The 18,298-nt window shown below is 45.4% G+C and overlaps 1 protein-coding gene across 1 annotated transcript; it reads left to right on the plus strand.

The window, feature by feature from the left end:
• Positions 1–359: 359 nt before the first annotated feature.
• On the plus strand, positions 360–16,678 carry WDR24 (WD repeat domain 24). Its single transcript, XM_087912477.1, has 10 exons — positions 360–578; positions 2,400–2,921; positions 5,219–5,396; positions 6,990–7,671; positions 9,075–9,190; positions 11,097–11,218; positions 12,285–12,389; positions 12,828–13,165; positions 13,520–13,704; positions 14,409–16,678. Exons 2-10 carry the CDS (start codon positions 2,441–2,443, stop codon positions 14,575–14,577), a joined length of 2,376 nt encoding a protein of 791 aa, XP_087768603.1. The 5' UTR covers positions 360–578; positions 2,400–2,440; the 3' UTR covers positions 14,578–16,678.
• The last annotated feature ends 1,620 nt before the right edge of the window (positions 16,679–18,298 follow it).

The following is an 18,298-nucleotide window of genomic DNA, read 5'->3' on the forward strand; positions in this document are numbered from 1 at the left end:
TCATATTTAAATGCATTTGTATATTATGTGTATATATATTTGTACATATACACAAAAATTTTTTTTATAATTGAATAATTATCATTGGGCAATTATATTATAGGTGCTGCCCAGAGTCACAAGCCTGAGATGGATAGATTAGATAAGATAGATAAAATAGATTAGATGGATGGATAAACAGATAGTCAGACAGATAATTTCTTGTCAGACGTTTCTGACAACTGGTACTGCACGGCTAGCTTTCTACTGGAATCTTTCTACGGATCAATCCAACGCAAACTCAGGAAATGCCGCCACCCCCGCCTCGAGTTCTGCGATGGTATGATCCACCCTGTTCCACAACCTCCCTACGTCACGTTTCCAGAGGGGAGGGGGGAGGAGGAGGAAGGGAAGCGGCCGGGAAATGACGGCCTCCGGCTTCCTAAGCCCTGAAAGGCCTGACGGGTAATCCAAGATGGCGGGCGAGCCTTGGCCCGATTTGGGTCGGCCGGGAGGGAGTTCAGCTGTCCCTCGGCGAGGCGGCCCGGCGGCTTCGGGCCTACTCCGGTGCGGAAGACCGGTGGAGACCATCGCGTGAGGTGAGGAGGAGAGAAGGTCGCCTCGAGGGAAGCGTGGCTAGGACTGAGTACGGGGGTTGCTGCTTCGAAAGCCGAGGCCGGAAGTACTCTCCCCCTCGGAGACCCCGTCGAGATCTTGTTTGCTAGACCGGCCCCGCGCGTGCCCTTCTATAGAAAAGGACACTCAACGCATGCGCATAAGCATGGAGTCATAGCAACCCCCGTTCTTTTATTTAAATGCTATTTAAAATAAAATATATTTTCGTTTTGGACGATCCACGGATTTGCACGTGAAAAATCGCCCCTATTTTCTCCCTTGCCTTTTAGCCAGTAGCAATCTTGGTAATGGTTTTCTTTTTTAGGCAGGCACACGAATTTGTAAGATACACACACATTTTGCAACCTATAGCAATTTTCTGCTCTTAATTCTTGCTTTTATACACCATTTTTTAAAAGGCAATCAGTGGTTTGAGGGATTCCTTTGCATTGCATAGATTTCTTGGAAATAGTTGAGAGTGGAAGTACATTCAGGTGGTCCTTGACTAAAAACCATTTGTTTAATGACCATTAGAAGCAGAGGTCTTTGAACTGGACAGCTTTAAGACTTGTGGACTTCAACTCCCAGAATTCCTCCTCCAGTCATGTTAGCTCAGGAATTCTGTGAGTTGAAGTCCACAAGTCTTAAACTTGTCAAGTTTTTTTTTTTTTAAATAAAGTTTTATTTGGGTTTTCACACACAAAATACAGGTAAAACATCTTTTTTAAAAATAGCTTCTTTATACAGACACAAAACTCAATTTCATGCTCCTTTTTGTATTCTATTCCATATCTTATACTATTTTACATTTTCTATATAGTTTTTCCCCTCTTTTAATTTTCTCAATTTTATTTTGATTATCTCATCTCAATTCAAATCATTATATTTATACTATTTATTATCATATTATCTTTTCTCATTAAACAATTTTTCTCCTGTAGTTACTAATTGGAGTATGACACCTTTATATATTTTAATTACATCCATTCAACTCTTATTTAAATTTCAATATATACCTTAAGTTTATGACCTTCAATATAATACATAATACATAACTTCCAATCGAATTCTGCTTGACACATTCTGTTTGACCCAGTCAACCAAAACTTTCTCTTCTTATCTTCCTCCTGCACATTCTTTTCCGGTCGAGTTCTTCTTTGTGGTGGCCATTTCTGACCACTGCGGCAACCGCCTTCGGGAAAGGGAGTAATGGCCAGCTGGGGAGGAAAGATGCGGCTCTCCTCAACCCTGCTGGTAGTTTCCCCCCTCTTCACCACCTCTACGGGGTGGCTTAGCCCTGAAACCAGCCGGCTTGGGGCGCTCCAGCAGCGAGCACGGATCGAAGCCTCGCAGAGACGAGGTTTCGGTCTGTCGCTGAAGAAGCTCAAACCGGAAGTCCTTAAACTTACCAAGTTTGAAGACCCTTGATTTGAAGTTACAACAGCACCAAAAAAAGTAACTCATGATCGGTTACCACACTTATGACCATTGCAGCGGCATCCTTGTCACCTGTTCAAAATTCAAACACTTGGCAACTGGCATGTACTTATGACAGTTGCACTGTCCCAGGGTCATGTGATCACCATTAGTAACATTCCCAGATGGCTTCCAACAAGTCAATGAGGGAAGCCAGATTTGTTTAAGGACCACATGATTCTTTGAACAACTCCAGTGATTCACTTAACAACTGGCAAAAAAAGGTTGTAAAATTGGGCCAAACTCACTTTAACAACTGTCTTGTTTAGCAATGAGTTGCAGTTTGTCGCAGATTGCTTTTAACGTTGCGACGTTGCTTTGTGTTTCAGCTGCTCCTGGTTTAGGCAAACCTTTGGATTTGTAGGGCGCCATGGAGAAAATGGCTAGGGTGACCACCGCTCTTGGTGGCAACACGATCACTGGACGGACCATGTGCTGCCACCTGGACGCCCCTTCTAATGCCATCAGCGTGTGCCGGGACGCTGCTCAGGTGGTAGTGGCCGGGCGCAACATTTTCAAGATCTACTCCATCGAAGAAGACCAGTTTGTGGAAAAACTCAACTTGCGTGTCGGCCGCAAACCATCCCTGAACTTCAGCTGTGCCGACGTGGTGTGGCACCAGATGGATGAGAATTTGCTGGCCACCGCAGCCACGAATGGGGTGGTGGTGACGTGGAACCTCGGCAAGCCCTCTCGGAACAAACAGGACCAGCTTTTCATGGAGCACAAGCGAACCGTGAACAAGGTGTGCTTTCACCCTACTGAGGTCTATATGCTCCTCAGCGGGTCTCAGGATGGCTACATGAAGTGCTTCGACCTACGGAAAAAAGATTCAGTCAGCACATTCTCAGGTAAAGAGCCATGTTTGGGAATCGATGATTTTCTTATAAGTAGAATAGGATGGGGTGGAATTATTTTACATTACTGAGAAAGACAGAAATGGAGCAGCACTGTGGTCTATAGGTGGAGCGCTCTCCTCACCATCAGGAGGCTGTGAGTTCCATCCTTGGCAGCAGCCGATGTTTATCTCTCTGGGCGCAATGAGTAATTGTCTGCTGTGAACCCCACATAGGCGCTGGGAAGGGCATCCGGCCAGTAAACGCTTGAGCTCTGACCAGTCACCCCGACTCAACCTCGATGCAAGGGATTACAGGGTCTTTAAAAAAAAACCCTGAAAAGGACAGAAATGCCCTTAAAGGCTTTTGAAAGCAAATTCATAGATGTTCATGTGGTTATAGACATTGCAAAGTCTTTATTTGAATATTCAAGGGGTTTTCACAAAGAGGAGCACCTGCGGGCAGGATAAAAAGTAATTCTTAAAGAGAGATCCAACCTACAGCTAGGAAGAAATTTTTTGAGAACAATGAATGGAATGGCTTACCTCCAGAAGTCGTGGGTGTTTCATCACTGGGAGTTTTCAAAAATAGATTGGACCACCATTTGACTGGTCTGGTATGACGTCTCCTACCTTGAGCAGGAGGCTGGACTAGAAGACCTCTGAGGTCCCTTCCAGCCCTTTGTTCTATGTATTCTTCCGACTTCTTTTATAGCAGATGTAAATGAAACGTACATCAAACTCTTTCTCTAAGATTACATCCTAATGTTCGTTTTTAAAATAGTTTATTAGTATTACCGATGATCAAATCCATATATCATAATTTCCCCATTTTCTATTTTGTGCAAAAAGCCCTTTTGGAAATGACCTTGTTATGAGGAGGCTTCACTTCCCATAATCCCCAGCGCCCAGGCTGGCTAGGAGATTATAAGACACTGGAGCCTAACACATTTGGAGGAGCCCCAGATTGCGGACAGAAACCTGTTTTCAGAGGGGAAAACACTACCTGGGTGGTTTACCAGGTAGAATAGGGCAACTTGCCAACTTTAAGACTCAGCATGGCTGAAATATTTTTGTTGGCGATGATGCCAGAAGGATATGATAAAGGGACTGTATATTGACAGCTGCAAGGATTGTATTTGCACAATACTGGAAAAATGAGAACCCCCCATCAGATGAGGATGTAATTCAGAAAATACTAGACTGTGCAGAGATGGATAGATTGACATTAAGGACAAAGAAGACACAGAATATTCCTTAACATGGAACAGATTTTACGAGTGGTTAGAGATCAGAGGTAGAAATTAGGTGAAGAAAAATCATTGCTATGTATGAATTAAATACAAAGAGAGTTGATAATTATAAACATGTTGATATAATTAACAGAAGCGTAAATAAGCTAATACAAAGAGAAATTTAGCTAAAACTATTTTGTTACACTATTATTATTGCTATCAGTTATTGTGATGACCCAGGGTGGGATACAAAAGCAACAAAGTCACAAAAACAGGTGAAGTCCCTTGAATTCCTTCAACTTGGCTTTAAAGGTCCAATTATCATTGACTGGAGGAAAAAACTCCCCCACAAACAGTTGCTAAAAGGAAGGACTTCCCCTCAAACTCAAAATACATATAAATTATAAATAGAAACAAAAAAACACTGAAGAATTAATGAGACAAGGCAGGATAAGGGCTTGAAGACGTCCACAGATATTGAAATGCACACACTGGGAAGGACGCCAGACCTCAGATAAGAACAGACAGGCTAGAAATATTTTCATGCTTTGCAGCAGTGGCCCACGTGCGGTTTGTCCTTTTAAACAGTCCTCACAGCTGCAGCCCATGAAGGGGATCAAGGCCCTTTCCTCCCCCATAGACCACGCCATTCACGTTTCTCCCTTATCCGCTCCTCCCTGTGTGCCCTAGGATGGAGAGGGGATGGGCCTGGGTCTTCCTGTGAATGCCCAGCCGGCCTGTGCCCTTCCCCAGCCTCCTCCACAACCTCCAGAGCCACACTCCCACTCCCTGTCGGCTGTTCCTCCTCTCCCTCAGAGTCAGATTCTAACAGGGGCATGACAGTTATATATGTTGATACTTCTGTTTGTTTTTCCTTTGCTTTTTCATAAAATGTTATGCCCTGAGAATACACTGTATTCAAAATGTTTATGAATAAAAATAAAGCATTTAAAAAAAAAGACTTGGCATGGCTGGCTGGGGAATTCTGGGAGTTGAAGTCCACAAGTCTTAAAGTGGCCAAGTTTGGAGAGCCCTGAAGTAGAAGATCAACCCCATGTGTGCTTTCTGCCTCCTTCAGGTCAGTCGGAGAGCGTGCGTGACGTCCAGTTTAGTATCCGCGACTACTTCACCTTTGCTGCCACCTTTGAAAACGGCAATGTTCAACTGTGGGATATCCGCCGGCCTGACCGCTATGAGAGGATGTTCACGGCCCACAACGGACCTGTGTTCTGTTGCGATTGGCATCCAGAGGACAGGTATGAACACGTGTGTGTGTGTCTGTCTGTCTTTTCTGCCTCGGATGCTTTTCTGTGCTTGCCTTGTTTTCTAGCACCTTCTGACAGAGCAATCTAGGATTCCACTTTCAGAAGCTACTTCAGTTTCCCCTCCACCATGTGTCTGCAAAGCATTTTGTGTGGAAAGTCACGCGGTCCTTCGTTTTTTGGGTATCATTTTTTGCCCCTTCTAACAGTTTGCAGGTAGTCCTTGACTTACAACCGTTATTGGGAATTAGACTTTATGCCATAGGTTGTTGCTTGGTTGGCCTTGATTTTACCATTTTTAGGGCAGTTTGTTAAGCAGATCAACGTGATTGTTCAGCAAATCACACAGATATTAAACCTTGTTTCGGGATTACATTTTGGGTGATCGGCAACCAGCTCACCATTACAACCATTTGCAAGATCCTGTGGTCACAGGATCACAGTTTGCAATGTTTCTTTGCTACGTTTCCAAAGTTTACTTCTGATTTCCAGCAACAAACGATTCAATGATGAAAATTAATTACCCTAATAAACGCCGTAAAAAAAGGAGGAAAAAAATTGGGTCTGGTCACATGATGTTTTGACTTATGACCATAATGACTTATCATAATTCCTGACTCAATTATGGTCATAAGTCAAGGACGAGCTATAGCACCTGGAAGACAGCTAGTTCTGAAGTCCTATTGCACCAACTTAGCAATTGTGGCTGAACTGTTTTATTTATAAGAGCCATGGTGGCGCAGTGGTTAGAGTGCAGTACTGCAGGCTATTTCTGCTGATGGCCGGCTGGCAGCAGTTTTACAGTTCAGTCCTGACCGGCTCAAGGTTGACTCCGCTTTCCATCCTTCAAAGATGGGCAAAATGAGGACCTAGATTGTTGGGGGCCATAAGCTGACTCTGTAAACTGCTTAGAGGGGGTTGTAAATAGCACTTGGCAATAACCCTTAGACTTATATACTGCTTTCCAGTGCTTTCCAGCCCTTTCTAAGCAGTTTTACGGAGTCAGCCTATTGCTCCCAACAATCTGGGTCCTCATTTTGCCCACCTTGGAAAGATGGAAAGCTGAGTCAACCTTGAGTCATCAGGATCAAACTCCTGATTGTGGGCAGAGTCAGCCTGCAATATTGCATTCTAACCACTGTGCACCATGGATGGATGGATGGATGGATGGATGGGAGGAAGGAAGGAAGGAAGGAAGGAAGGAAGGAAGGAAGGAAGGAAGGAAGGAAGGAAGGAAGGAAGGAAGGAAGGAAGGAAGGAAGGAAGGAAGGACGGGACAATAGCAATAGCACTTACATACCGCTTCATAGAGCTTTCCAGCCTTCTCTAAGTGGTTTACAGAGTCAGCCTCTTGCCCCCAACAATTTTGGTCCTCATTTTACCCACCTCAGAAGGATGGAAGGCTGAGTCAGCCTTGAACCTGGTGGGATTCGAACTGCCAAATTGCAGGCAGCTGGCAGTCAGCAGAAGTGGCCTGCAGTACTGCACTCTAACCACTGCGCCACCAAGGCATAAAGCACTGAAGCAGTATATAAGTCTAAGTGCTATTTGTCTCATAAATTCTTAAATGCGTTTCCCTTCCATTAGAGGCTGGTTGGCCACCGGCGGCCGAGATAAGATGGTCAAAGTCTGGGACATGAGCACCAACCGGGCCAAAGAGATCTACTGCGTGCAAACGATTGCCTCCGTAGCCCGGGTCAAGTGGAGGCCCGAGTGCAAGCACCACATCGCCACCTGCTCGATGATGGTGGACCACAACATCTACGTGTGGGACATCCGGCGGCCCTTCATCCCCTCCGCCATGTTCGAGGAGCACAAAGACGTCACCACGGGGATCGTCTGGCGCCACCTACACGACCCCTACTTCCTCCTCTCAGGATCCAAGGACAGCACCCTTTACCAGCACATCTTCAAGGATGCCAGCCAGCCGATCGAGCGGGCCAACCCGGAGGGCCTCTGCTACAGCCTCTTCGGAGACCTGGCATTCGCAGCCAAGGAGAGCCTCATTTCCTCCGACTCGAACCGGAAGCCCTACCTCGGCGACCGCCGCCATCCCATCTTCTTCAAGCGGAAGCTGGACCCCGCCGAGCAGTTTGAGTTCATCTCTTCCTCCAGCGCCCTCAGCGTCTTCGAGGCCGACGCAGGGTGCGACGCCAGCAGCATGGATTGGTTTGTGCGAACGGCCAGGCAGTACTTGCTGACCGGGCGGCCGCTGGCCGAGCTGTGTGACCACAACGCCAAAGTAGCCAAAGAGCTTAAGCGCAACCAGGTAAAGCTCCATCTCTTCATATAACAGATTAACCGAGTTGGAAGGGACCTTGTAGGTTGTCTAGTCCAACCCCACGCCCACCCAAGCAGGAGACCCTACCCCAATTCTGACAGATGGCAGTCCAAGCTCTTCTTAAAATATGTTTCAGTTCAGGACTTCATCCTCTTAGGGAGGACTTTCCCAACCTTAGGTGCAGACTTCAAGGGATAGTTAGGACTGCAGAAAAAACAATTGCAACCAGCCTGCCTTCCATTGAGGGTCCATATAATGCACAAACCAGAAAGAGGGCTGAGAAAATATCTAGAGACCCCTCATGCCCTGGACATAAAGTGTTTCAAGTCCTCCCCTCTGGTCATTACTATAGGGCATTGCTTGCCAAAACAGCTAGAGACAAAATAATTTTTCCCCTGTGCCAACACTCGGCTGAACACCTAATTCCCACAGCACTGTTTTAAAGATATTTACTCATGCAGTAAGGCTGTACTGCCGTTATCCTTCTCATCTTTCTCCTCGTTTCTCATCTTTTCTCACCTCTCCTTTCCTACTGTCATCTTCTTATTGGTATCTTATAATTTATCACTTTTTGTTTGTATCTTATGACTAATGATTGTAATTCTGCTTTCTGATCTATGACCTATCACTTCATTGTTCTGTGTGTATGTATACACTGAAAGCTTCTGTACTGGAGACAAATTCCTTGTGTGTCCAATCATAGTTGGCCATTAAAGCTATTCCATTCCGTTCCAGATTCTATTCTATTCTATTCTATTCTATTCTATTCTATTCTATTCTATTCTATTCTATTCTATTCTATTCTATTCTATTCTATTCTATTCTATTCTATTCCATTCCATTCCATCCCATCCCATCCCATCCCATCCCATTCCATTCCTTCTTTATTCTATCCATTCCATTCATTATTCCATTCCACTCATTCTCTATTCCATTCCATTCCTTATTCTATCCTATCCTATTTCTATTCCATTCCTTCTCTATTCTATTATATTCTATTCTATTCTATTCTACTCTACTCTACTCTACTCTACTCTACTCTACTCTACTCCACTCCACTCCACTCCACTCCACTCCACTCCACTCCACTCCACTCCACTCCACTCCATTTATTCTTTATTCCATTCCATTCCTTATCCTATCCTATCCTATCCTATCCTATCCTATCCTATCCTATCCTATCCTATCTTACTCTATTCTATCCCATCCCATTCTCCATTCCAGATAGATGGACTTCAACTCCCAGAATTCCTTTGCCAGCCTGGGAATTAAAATCCACCCATCTTAAAAGTGGCTGAGGTTGAGAGAGACTGCTAGAGGATTGGTTTACAGTCCTTCGATTGACAGACTTAGCTGGTGGTTTCTTAGCTTTTTCTGTTCTTTTTCTCCAGGTTGCTCAGACGTGGACAATGCTCCGGATTATTTATTCAAGCCCTAACACCGTCCCTGCCACGAACCTCAACCACAGCCTGGGGAAAAGTAGCTCGAGCCTTCCACTCATGAACAGGTAAAGAGAAGGGGAGGGGCCTGCCTTGTGGGGACATGTCCAGTCAAGGGTGACTTGGGGCAAATCCAGGTGAGACAAATCCCGGAGCCTTGTAGCCCCCACTTAGATCAGGAATCTGGGAGCTTAAGATCACCCATCTTAAAAGTGGTCAAGGTTGTGAAATGTTGCCCTAAAGGTTTTCTGGAACAACCAATCCGGGGCGGTCAGGAAATATCACAAAACGTTAAATCACATAATCCCGGCCCTAAATTCAAAGCTATTGCTGATTAGTCTGTATGTGTTTGTAATGATGATATCCCAATGCGGATGAGCCTTAGTTCTTGGTCATTTTTATATTAAATATGGAATATCATGAGGATTCTTGGCTGCCCCGTTATTTTTGATTTGGGTTGTTTTTGCTGTTTTTCTTCTGCTGGCTGCCCAGTCACGTATATAACATCGGTGGCCCTGCAAAATTATTGTTATAGTTCAGTGATGGCTAACCTTTTGTTGTGCACCCCGCCCCCTTGCCTGCACTGCACATGTGCGCACCCCAGAGCTGATTTTTGGCCCGCCTGAAGCCCTTTTCGTTCTCCCAGAGGCTCATGGGAAGCCTCTACAGCTTTGGGAGGCTGAGAATGGGCCCGTTTTGGCACATCTGGTATTTCTGAAAGGCCCATTTTTCAGCCCCCCAAGGCTGCAGAGGCTTCCCTCAAGCCTCCAGCAGGGTGAAACGAGCCGAAAATCAAGTAGGAGGCATGTGCAGTGCAGGTAAGTTTAGCTGTGGCTCGCGTGCCCACACAAATGGCTCTGCAATACCCACTGTAGCACGGTTATAGTTCATTGCATAGTCACCCAGATGTTCAGACATTTGGCTGACTGTGCAATGGATTTGGCATTTTTGTTCGCCTACCGACTCCTTCCCAAGGACCTGTTGCCGTGACTACGTGAGATTTACAATATAGTCCTCAATTTATGACCACAGATGAGCCCAAAATTTACATTGCCATGTGAAAAATTGGGTAAGTGAATCTGTCCCATTTTACGACTTTTCTTGCCACTTTTGTCGAGTGAATCCCTGCAGTTATTAAATTAGTAATACGATTTTTAAGTAAATCTGGCTTCCCCACTGACTTGGCTTCTCAGAAGGTTGCAAAATATGTCCAGAGCACTGCAGCTGTCATAAACACGAGTTCGTTACCAAGCATCTGAATGTAAATCACATGACCATAGCAGTGGTGTGATTCAAATTTTGATAACTGTGGGCATGACTTGGTGGGTGTGGTTTGGTGTGGTGGGCATGGCAGGGAAGGATACTGTAAAATCCCCCTTCCCTCCCCACCCCACTAACCTGCTTTCCAGCTCCTTTCTCCTGTGCAGGGCAATCAAAGGAGACCCAGCCGATCAGCTGGGACTCAATGGGAGGCAGAGAATAGATGGGGTTGGCGGGGCCAGTCAGAGGTGGGATTTGCTGGCTCTCTAAACTACTCAACCTTTCCGCTACTGGCTCTCCAGAATTGGTCAGAACCTGCTGAATACCACCTCTGGATCATGCTGCAATGGCCATAACTGTGAAAAAGACAGTCTTCATTGCCGTTGTTAGTCAACACTAAATGAACTGTTGTAAGAGGAGTGCTACCTATATATGCTGCCTAACTCCCAGCAACTCTGGGCAGCTTACACATAGTTAAAAACATGAAAAGGACTAGAAAGCAAACAAAAAAAATAGCATAGATAGGAACAAATTAAAAAAAAAAAGAAATTAAGTCAAATCAACAAAGATAGCTCAGCCGGTGAGAAACTCAGAATTAAAAAAAACCCACCGCCCGTAGCCCAAATTGCAAGGACTGCAGACCTAAGAGGAGAAAAGGATACGGGGAGGACAATTTTACTATGGACTATTCAGCCTTTTCTGCTTCTCTCCCAGCTTTAACTTGAAAGATATTCCCTCTGGAATAGGCACGGAGTCGCGGCTGGAGAGGAGCAAAGGGGAGAACCGTCCCGAAGCCATTCTCATGGATTCCTCCTCCACTCTGATCAATAACGACGGTGAGCAGACCGAAAAGGGGATGGACGGCGGTGCAAGGGATCGATTCAGTCCAGGCAAAAGATGGAAGCCAGGAAGCAAGAATACTGGTAGTCCTTGACTTAAGTCCACGGTTGCGATCAGAATTGATGCTGCCAAGCAAGGCAGTTGCGAAGGGAGCCGGTTGTGGAGTGAGCCACTGCATTTAATTAAGTGATTCGTATAACTCATAGGATCATTAAGCAAACCTAGCTTTCCCCATTGGTTGCATGTTGGAAGCTGTCTGGGAAGGTCTCCAATGGCGGTCAAACGACCCCCAGGATGCTACAAGCATCGCAAATACATGTTGGTTGCCAAGCCCCCGAATTTTCATCACGTGACATGGGGGAAGCTGAGATGGTTGCATGGGCGAGAACCGGGTGTAAGTCACTCTTTTAGGGCCACTGTAACTTCAAACAGTCACTAAACAAATGCTGCCCAACTATCTTTGTATTACGCCATTCATTCGATACCCAAAGAGGGGTTTCCTAAAAGAAGATACAATCTCCTTTTAGTGTCTAGGGCAGGGGTCGGCAACCCACGGCTCTAGAGCCGCATGTGGCTCTTTTACCTCTCTGCTGCGGCTCCCTGTCACCGGTCGGCTCCCCAATTGATGGCGCTTTCGGTTAGGACAGGTAGAGGAAAAAAGATGCCATGCTAGGAGGAAACTCTATGGTGGGTGGAACCGGACTTCCGGTCGGCTCCAGAATTGAACAGAAGGCTTCTGGTTAGGCTCTTTTGAGTGTTTTAAGCTTGCCAGCCCCTGGTCTAAGACATGGAACAATAGATCCACGCTAGATAAAGGCAGAATCTCTAAGTAGCCAATCATTTCAACAGCAAACCTCGGAGAAAGGAGGGAACTTCTCTTTGTTGCTTTTGTTCAAGTGTCACCTAGACTGACACTAGACTTCCGTTGATCAGAGGTGCTTCAATCTGAACTCCTGCACTGAACAGGAAGCTGAACTCTGTGGCCAAAACAGCCCGATCCAACTCTATGACTCTACTCATAAGCGTCTTTTTCCTTTTTTTTTTTTTTTCCTGGATGTCCAGAGAACGAGGAGACAGAAGGAAGTGACGTTCCTGCCGATTATCTCCTGGGCGATGTAGAAGCCGATGAAGATGATCTGTACATGATGGACCACGAGAATCCTCACAGTGAGTGCCTGTCCTGCATTGTAACGCCTGCCTAGCCTGTTTGTTTTTCTTTTCTTTTTCTCCTTTTGCAGAGTGGCGAGGTTGGAGAAGGGATTGCAAGAGAGTAAGCAGGCACTCAATGCGGGGTACAAGGCTGTTTTTCAAGCATGCTCATGGCTGCTGGGTGCCAATGCATTGCTTTCTATGCGTATTCTCTGTTGGGTGCCTGCTTGCTCTCTTCTAATCCCTTTCTCTCCACTGAACGTAAATAAACACATTAATTCTGATTTTGTTCCTTATCCAGTGCTTGGTGAGCACTCCAAAGCAGTTAGGAGGCAAACAAAAGATGACAGTGTGAAACCAATTCGTTTCATAATCTATATATATTATATAGGAGGAGAGGGTGGAGTGGTTTGGGTCAGCTTGCTTTCTCCTTCATGGTTCCGTGTCTTCCTGCAGCCGAAGAGCAAGAGTATATCCTTCCCCAGGAAGCCTTTCCTTTACGCCACGAGATCGTCGACAACCCGTCTGCCCTGGACCACCTGCAGGATAAAGCCGACTCGCCCCACGTCAGTGGCAACGAGGCGGAGACCGTGTCTCTCACCCCGGTGGAATCCTTTTCCCTCATTTCCATTTCACACTCCCTCTACGAGAACCGCCTGCCAGCTGATTTCTTCAGCCCAATCGTTCACGACATGCTTCTCTTCTACGCCGAGCAGGGAGACGTCCAGATGGCCGTGTCGGTCCTGATTGTGCTGGGAGATCGCATCAAGAAAGGAATTGATGACCAGACACAGGTACCTATAGGCACAGCTGGCGGCCCAGCACCAGCTAAGTCCCCTTGTCCCAGCAGGGGGCGCTAGAGAAAGCCCACCGTAAGAGTGAGCACCGGCTTGCCAAGAGCCCGAAGTGCCATGCAGTCCTGTAAGCCCGGAGGGAGAATGGTCTAGCTGTTGGAACGCCGGGACTCGATCCTCAGTTAGCTTTGGATCGGTCCGTTGTAGCAACTTCCGATGCTCACTAAGCGATTGGTCATTCAGCGAGGATGTCAGCCGCACAAGCGCTTTGGAGCCTTAAGGGGGATGAAAGATGGCGCGGCGGCTTCTGTAGTTCGGGATGCCGCGATATCATTGCCATTTGTCTCCTCCCAGGAACATTGGTACATGTCGTACATTGACCTGCTGCAGCGTTTCCAGTTGTGGAACATCTCCAACGAAGTGATCAAACTGAGCACCTGCAGGGCCATCCACTGCCTCAACCAAGCCTCCACCACCCTGCACATCAACTGCAGCAGCTGCAAGCGGCCGATGAGCAACAAGGGGTGGATCTGTGACCGGTGAGAAGCTCCCGGGCTGTCGACAACGCAGCATCCTTCCTCCTGAAAGCAGGAGAGCAAGAGGAGACGGGGATTAGGCAACCTGTGATGATCTCACTTCGTTGGGATGTCCCAAACGTTGCCCAGGGAGCCTCCCTCGTGACCTGGAGGCCGAAGTGGGACTTCCACCTGTCAGGGGGGTGGGGGGGCAGATGCGTGGATTCAGGGCTGCCCATTAAGCTACAGTTCAGAAGATTGATTGCTCCACCCGATACCCAAGAATTTAGTTAACTGCAGTTCGGTGTTCGATGGGCACTAAATAAGGGTCAACGGAGTTCAAAAGGGGTTGGATTGAGATTGTTTGTGGGAATGTAATGACTCCAGGTTATGACCCTCTCAACTCTCTTAGAGAGAGGGGGGGCGGGAGAGAGAAAGAGAGAGAGAAAGAGGAAAAAGAAAGAGAAAGAGGGAGAAAAAGAGAGAGAAAGGGAGAGAAAGAGAAAGAGGAAAAAGAAAGAGAAAGAGAAAGGGAAAAAGAGAAAGAAAAAGAGAAAGAGGAAAAAGAAAGGGAAAAAGAGAAAGAGAGAGAAAGAGGAAAGAGAGAGAGAACAGATCAAGTAGCAGGCTGAGCTTCATGGCTGAAGAAAGATTGAAATCTCGCTCTTGCTGGAGGCTCTTCCTACCTGTGTCCTTCAGCCGCGTTTCTCCTTTCTGCTCTTTTTCAGGTGCAGGCAATGTGCCAGCATGTGTGCCGTGTGCCACCATGTGGTCAAGGGCCTCTTTGTGTGGTGCCAGGGCTGCAGCCACGGTGGTCACCTGCAGCATATCATGAAATGGCTGGAAACCAGCTCCCATTGTCCTACAGGATGTGGTCACCTTTGTGAATACACCTGAATTTAAGAGAACGTCGATGTCCACTGGGCTACAAATTCCTGGGGGCTGCCTAGAACTGAGAACCTCACTTTTTTTTTGGGGGGGGGGTTGGAGGGAAGAGGGGAGAAAGGGAGAGATTATAGTCACCGTGGTTGCTGATCTAGATAGCTGCTGTGAAACCTCACCAGGTTGGAAGTTGCAAAATGGGCCGTGGTTTTTTCTGCTTCCTGTGGGGAAAAAAAACAGCACAGCCACATGTTCAGGAGATTCTGCTAGGAAAAAAAAAAACCCCACTTAACTATTTTTTTTCTAGTGTCCTGCTGTGGAGGAGGCAGTTTGTTCTATACAAAACCTGTTTTATTAGCCAGGATGGCTTCAGAAAGTTACAGGCGTTTCTTTTTATACCCAATTAAACAAAGTGAAATTTACCGCTTTCTCGTTTTGCCTTTGCAAAACTTGTCTGTATAAAGGCTTCTAAATAATTGGACAGCTGCCGGACAGGATTGAGGCTCTCTCCTCAAAAATATGAGACACCACCAGAATTTATATTTTGCTGAACTTGGGCCAAGAATTAAAATTTCCAGCTGGCAGCTAGAGAAGGTATGATTGGGCTGAACAAGAGAGAGTTTGATATTTTATTGAAATCGTTTTAGGATTTCATGCCGAGTAACTAAACAAGAGCATTTGATCTGATGAGATGAACTTTAGAGATCCTCCATTGTCAGCAAGCTTCTACAGTTTTTAAAAGGAAAAAAATGTACTGAGTTCTGAACTGTATTCTTACCAAACTTTAAAAAAAAATAAGTCCATCTGATCTAAGAGAATTTAATCTTGGGTGCAGAGAATTACAGCCTTACCCTTACTAGGTCAGTGTTCCAGGACCTCAGGAACTTTTTAAGATGTGTGGATTTCAACTCCCTGAACTCCCTAGCCAGCAACAGGGGAGTTCTGGGAATAACAGAATAACAGAGCTGGAAGGGATCCTGTGGATCTTCTAGTCCAACCTAGTTTTCCATGCTCTCTTTAAAATCTTCCTGTGACCCATAACTTATGGAGGCAAGTTGTACCACCGATTAAACGTTCACTGTCAGGACATTTCTCCTTCGTTTTAAGTTGGATCTCTCCTTGATGGGTTTCCATCCATTGCTTCTTGTCTTCTTGCCTCCAGGTGTTTTGGAAAATAGTTTTACTCTCTCTTCTTTGCGGCAGCCCCTCAAATATTGGAACACGGCCATCATTTCATCTCTGGCCCTTTTCTTTTCACTAGACTAGCCATACTTAATTCATTCAACCATTCTTCGAATGTTTTAGCCTCTTCTCTGCATTCTTTCAAAATCTTTTTTTTATTTTTGGTATGGGATGACCAAAACTGAATATAGTATTCTAGATGTGGTCTTATTAAAGCTTCGTAAAACGGTACCAGTGCTTCACGTAATCTCGAGTCGTGTCCCTCTGTTAATGCAACCTAGGATTGCATTGGCTGTTCTGGCAACTGCCACACACTGCTGGTTCATTGAAATGATTGTCCACTAGCACTCCAAGATCCTCTCACAAGTCACTGCTGTTGTGCCAGGTTTCACCCAGACTGTACCTGTACTTTTGATTTTTCTTGCCTAAGCGTGAGATCTTTTCTTTACATTGAATTTAATTTTGCTAGATAGAGGGCCTATCTATCAAGTCTACCGTGTGTCAGGATTCCGGCAGTGACCCCCCCATTTAAATCCTGAGTCTTGAGCCAAACTTCCAAAACTTAAAAAGGATTTATTGGGAGTTAAAAGGTCTGGCACTGCCTGGCTGTAGCCAACTCTGAGACACATAATTCATAACTTCGGTCATCTAGTTACTATCTTTGAAAACATTTATGGACTACACTTTCGGTTTTGCAAGCTGATACACTGTTCCACCCTCCCTTTCTGTTGGCAACTCTAAGAAGACCAGAGAAATATTTTATGAGTCAACATTGAGATCTAACTGGATCTTGAATGTATCATCTGGGGTATTACCTATTCCTGCCATCTTAGTATTGTTTAGGGAGTGGAAGCCCACACATCTTAAAAGTGGCGAAGGTTGTGAAACACTATGTTGAGGTATTAAAAGTCAAATAAAGAACGTCACGACTTGGTCCTCTGGATCTCCATTTTTCCAAAGCTGCTGGCTCAAACGGATTTATTTACAGTGCCACAAAAGGGCATTGATAAGAATTGTTCGTTTTCAGACTGCTCTTTTCATCTTCGAAACTCTTGGATTGCTCTGTCAAACCACACTGCTCAGTAAATCAGGTGGAAAATGGATTTTGCTTTCCAGCCTTTTAAAACCAAGGAACCCTTTTTTTAAATTGCTTTCGCATGCATGGTTTTCTCCTTCGGTTTCATCACGCCCACGTCTCGTCTTTTAAAAAGATTATTCCTGCTTTTGGGGTCAGAAGACCTGGTATCTTTCCTGGCAGTAGAAACAGCAGAAGATGACATTTAAGAGACAGCTGTGCATTCAGTGTACGGATGTTTCTATGCGGTGCCCAGTTTCAGCACTATTGGGTGATGCGTGCATCCTTTCAGTTATCAAATTTGAAATACCACCAGGGCAGTGAAGCATGTGCACATATTATGAAGAGGAAAAAAAAAGGAGCCTTTAAAATGATTTAGAAAAAGCTACTCCCACCAAAGCCACAGAAGGCAAGACAAGAAACAATGGGTAGAAATTAATCAAGAAGCGAAGCAACCTAGAATGAAAGAGAAATTTCCTAACAGAACAATTAATCAGTGGGGAGGTTTGCCTTCAGAAGTTGTGGATGCCCCATCGCTGGAGGTTTTTAAGAAGAAACGGCAACCATTTGTCTGAAATAGTATAGGATTTCCTGCTTGAGTAGGGTTGGCTGCACCCAGGCAGTGCCGCCATGTTAACTCCCAATAAATCCTTTGTAAGTTTGTCTTAATGGGGGTAGCTGCCGGAATCCTGACACTTGATAGACTTGATAGATAGGTCTCTTTCAACTCTCTCCATTCTGTTAAGATCTGCCACTGTTCTGTGACCTCCCTTGACACATTTTTTCCTGGTTCCTCTTTTTTTCTTTCTTCCTTTCTTTCTAAAATGGTAGCATTGCTTATGGAACAGCAATTTTTATGAAGTGATGTAACCTGATTTTTTTAGCTGATATTACGGAGATCAACTTACCTAGGATTTTATCTTTAGCCATGATATCCCTCTCCCTTTAAAGAAAAGGGATCCTTGCCTGGGGAACTTGTAAGAAAATGCAACAATGAAATACACTGCTCAAAAAAAAATAAAGGGAACACAAAAATAAGACATCCTAGATCTGAATGAATGAAATATTCTTATTAAATACTTCGTTCATTACATAGTTGAATGTGCTGACAACAAACTCACACAAAAATTATCAATGGAAATCAAATTTAGCAACCCGTGGAGGTCTGGATTTGGAGTTACACTCAAAATTAAAGTGGAAAAAAACACGACAGGCTGATCCAACTTTGATGTAATGTCCTTAAAACAAGTCAAAATGAGGCTCAGTAGTGTGTGTGGCCTCCACGTGCCTGTATGACCTCCCTACAATGCCTGGGCATGCTCCTGATGAGGTGACGGATGGTCTCCTGAGGGATCTCCTCCCACACCTGGACTAAAGCATCCCCCAACTCCTGGACAGTCTGTGGTGCAACGTGCCGTTGGTGGATGGAGCGAGACATGATGTCCCAGATGTGCTCAATTGGATTCAGGTCTGGGGAAC

Source organism: Pseudonaja textilis, chromosome 14, assembly GCF_049901715.1.
Source record: "Pseudonaja textilis isolate UNSWEBS1 chromosome 14, rPseTex1.2, whole genome shotgun sequence".
Lineage (NCBI taxonomy): Eukaryota > Metazoa > Chordata > Lepidosauria > Squamata > Elapidae > Pseudonaja > Pseudonaja textilis.

What these genes read in the sequence shown, in the direction of transcription:
- WDR24 (XM_087912477.1), top strand. Translation starts at nt 2,441, where the DNA reads ATGGAGAAAATGGCTAGGGTGACCACCGCTCTTGGTGGCAACACGATC. An exon ending in AGCCTTCCACTCATGAACAG is followed by an intron (nt 9,191 to 11,096) that starts GTAAAGAGAAGG and finishes CTTCTCTCCCAG; the next exon opens with CTTTAACTTGAAAGATATTC. An exon ending in GGACCACGAGAATCCTCACA is followed by an intron (nt 12,390 to 12,827) that starts GTGAGTGCCTGT and finishes GTCTTCCTGCAG; the next exon opens with CCGAAGAGCAAGAGTATATC.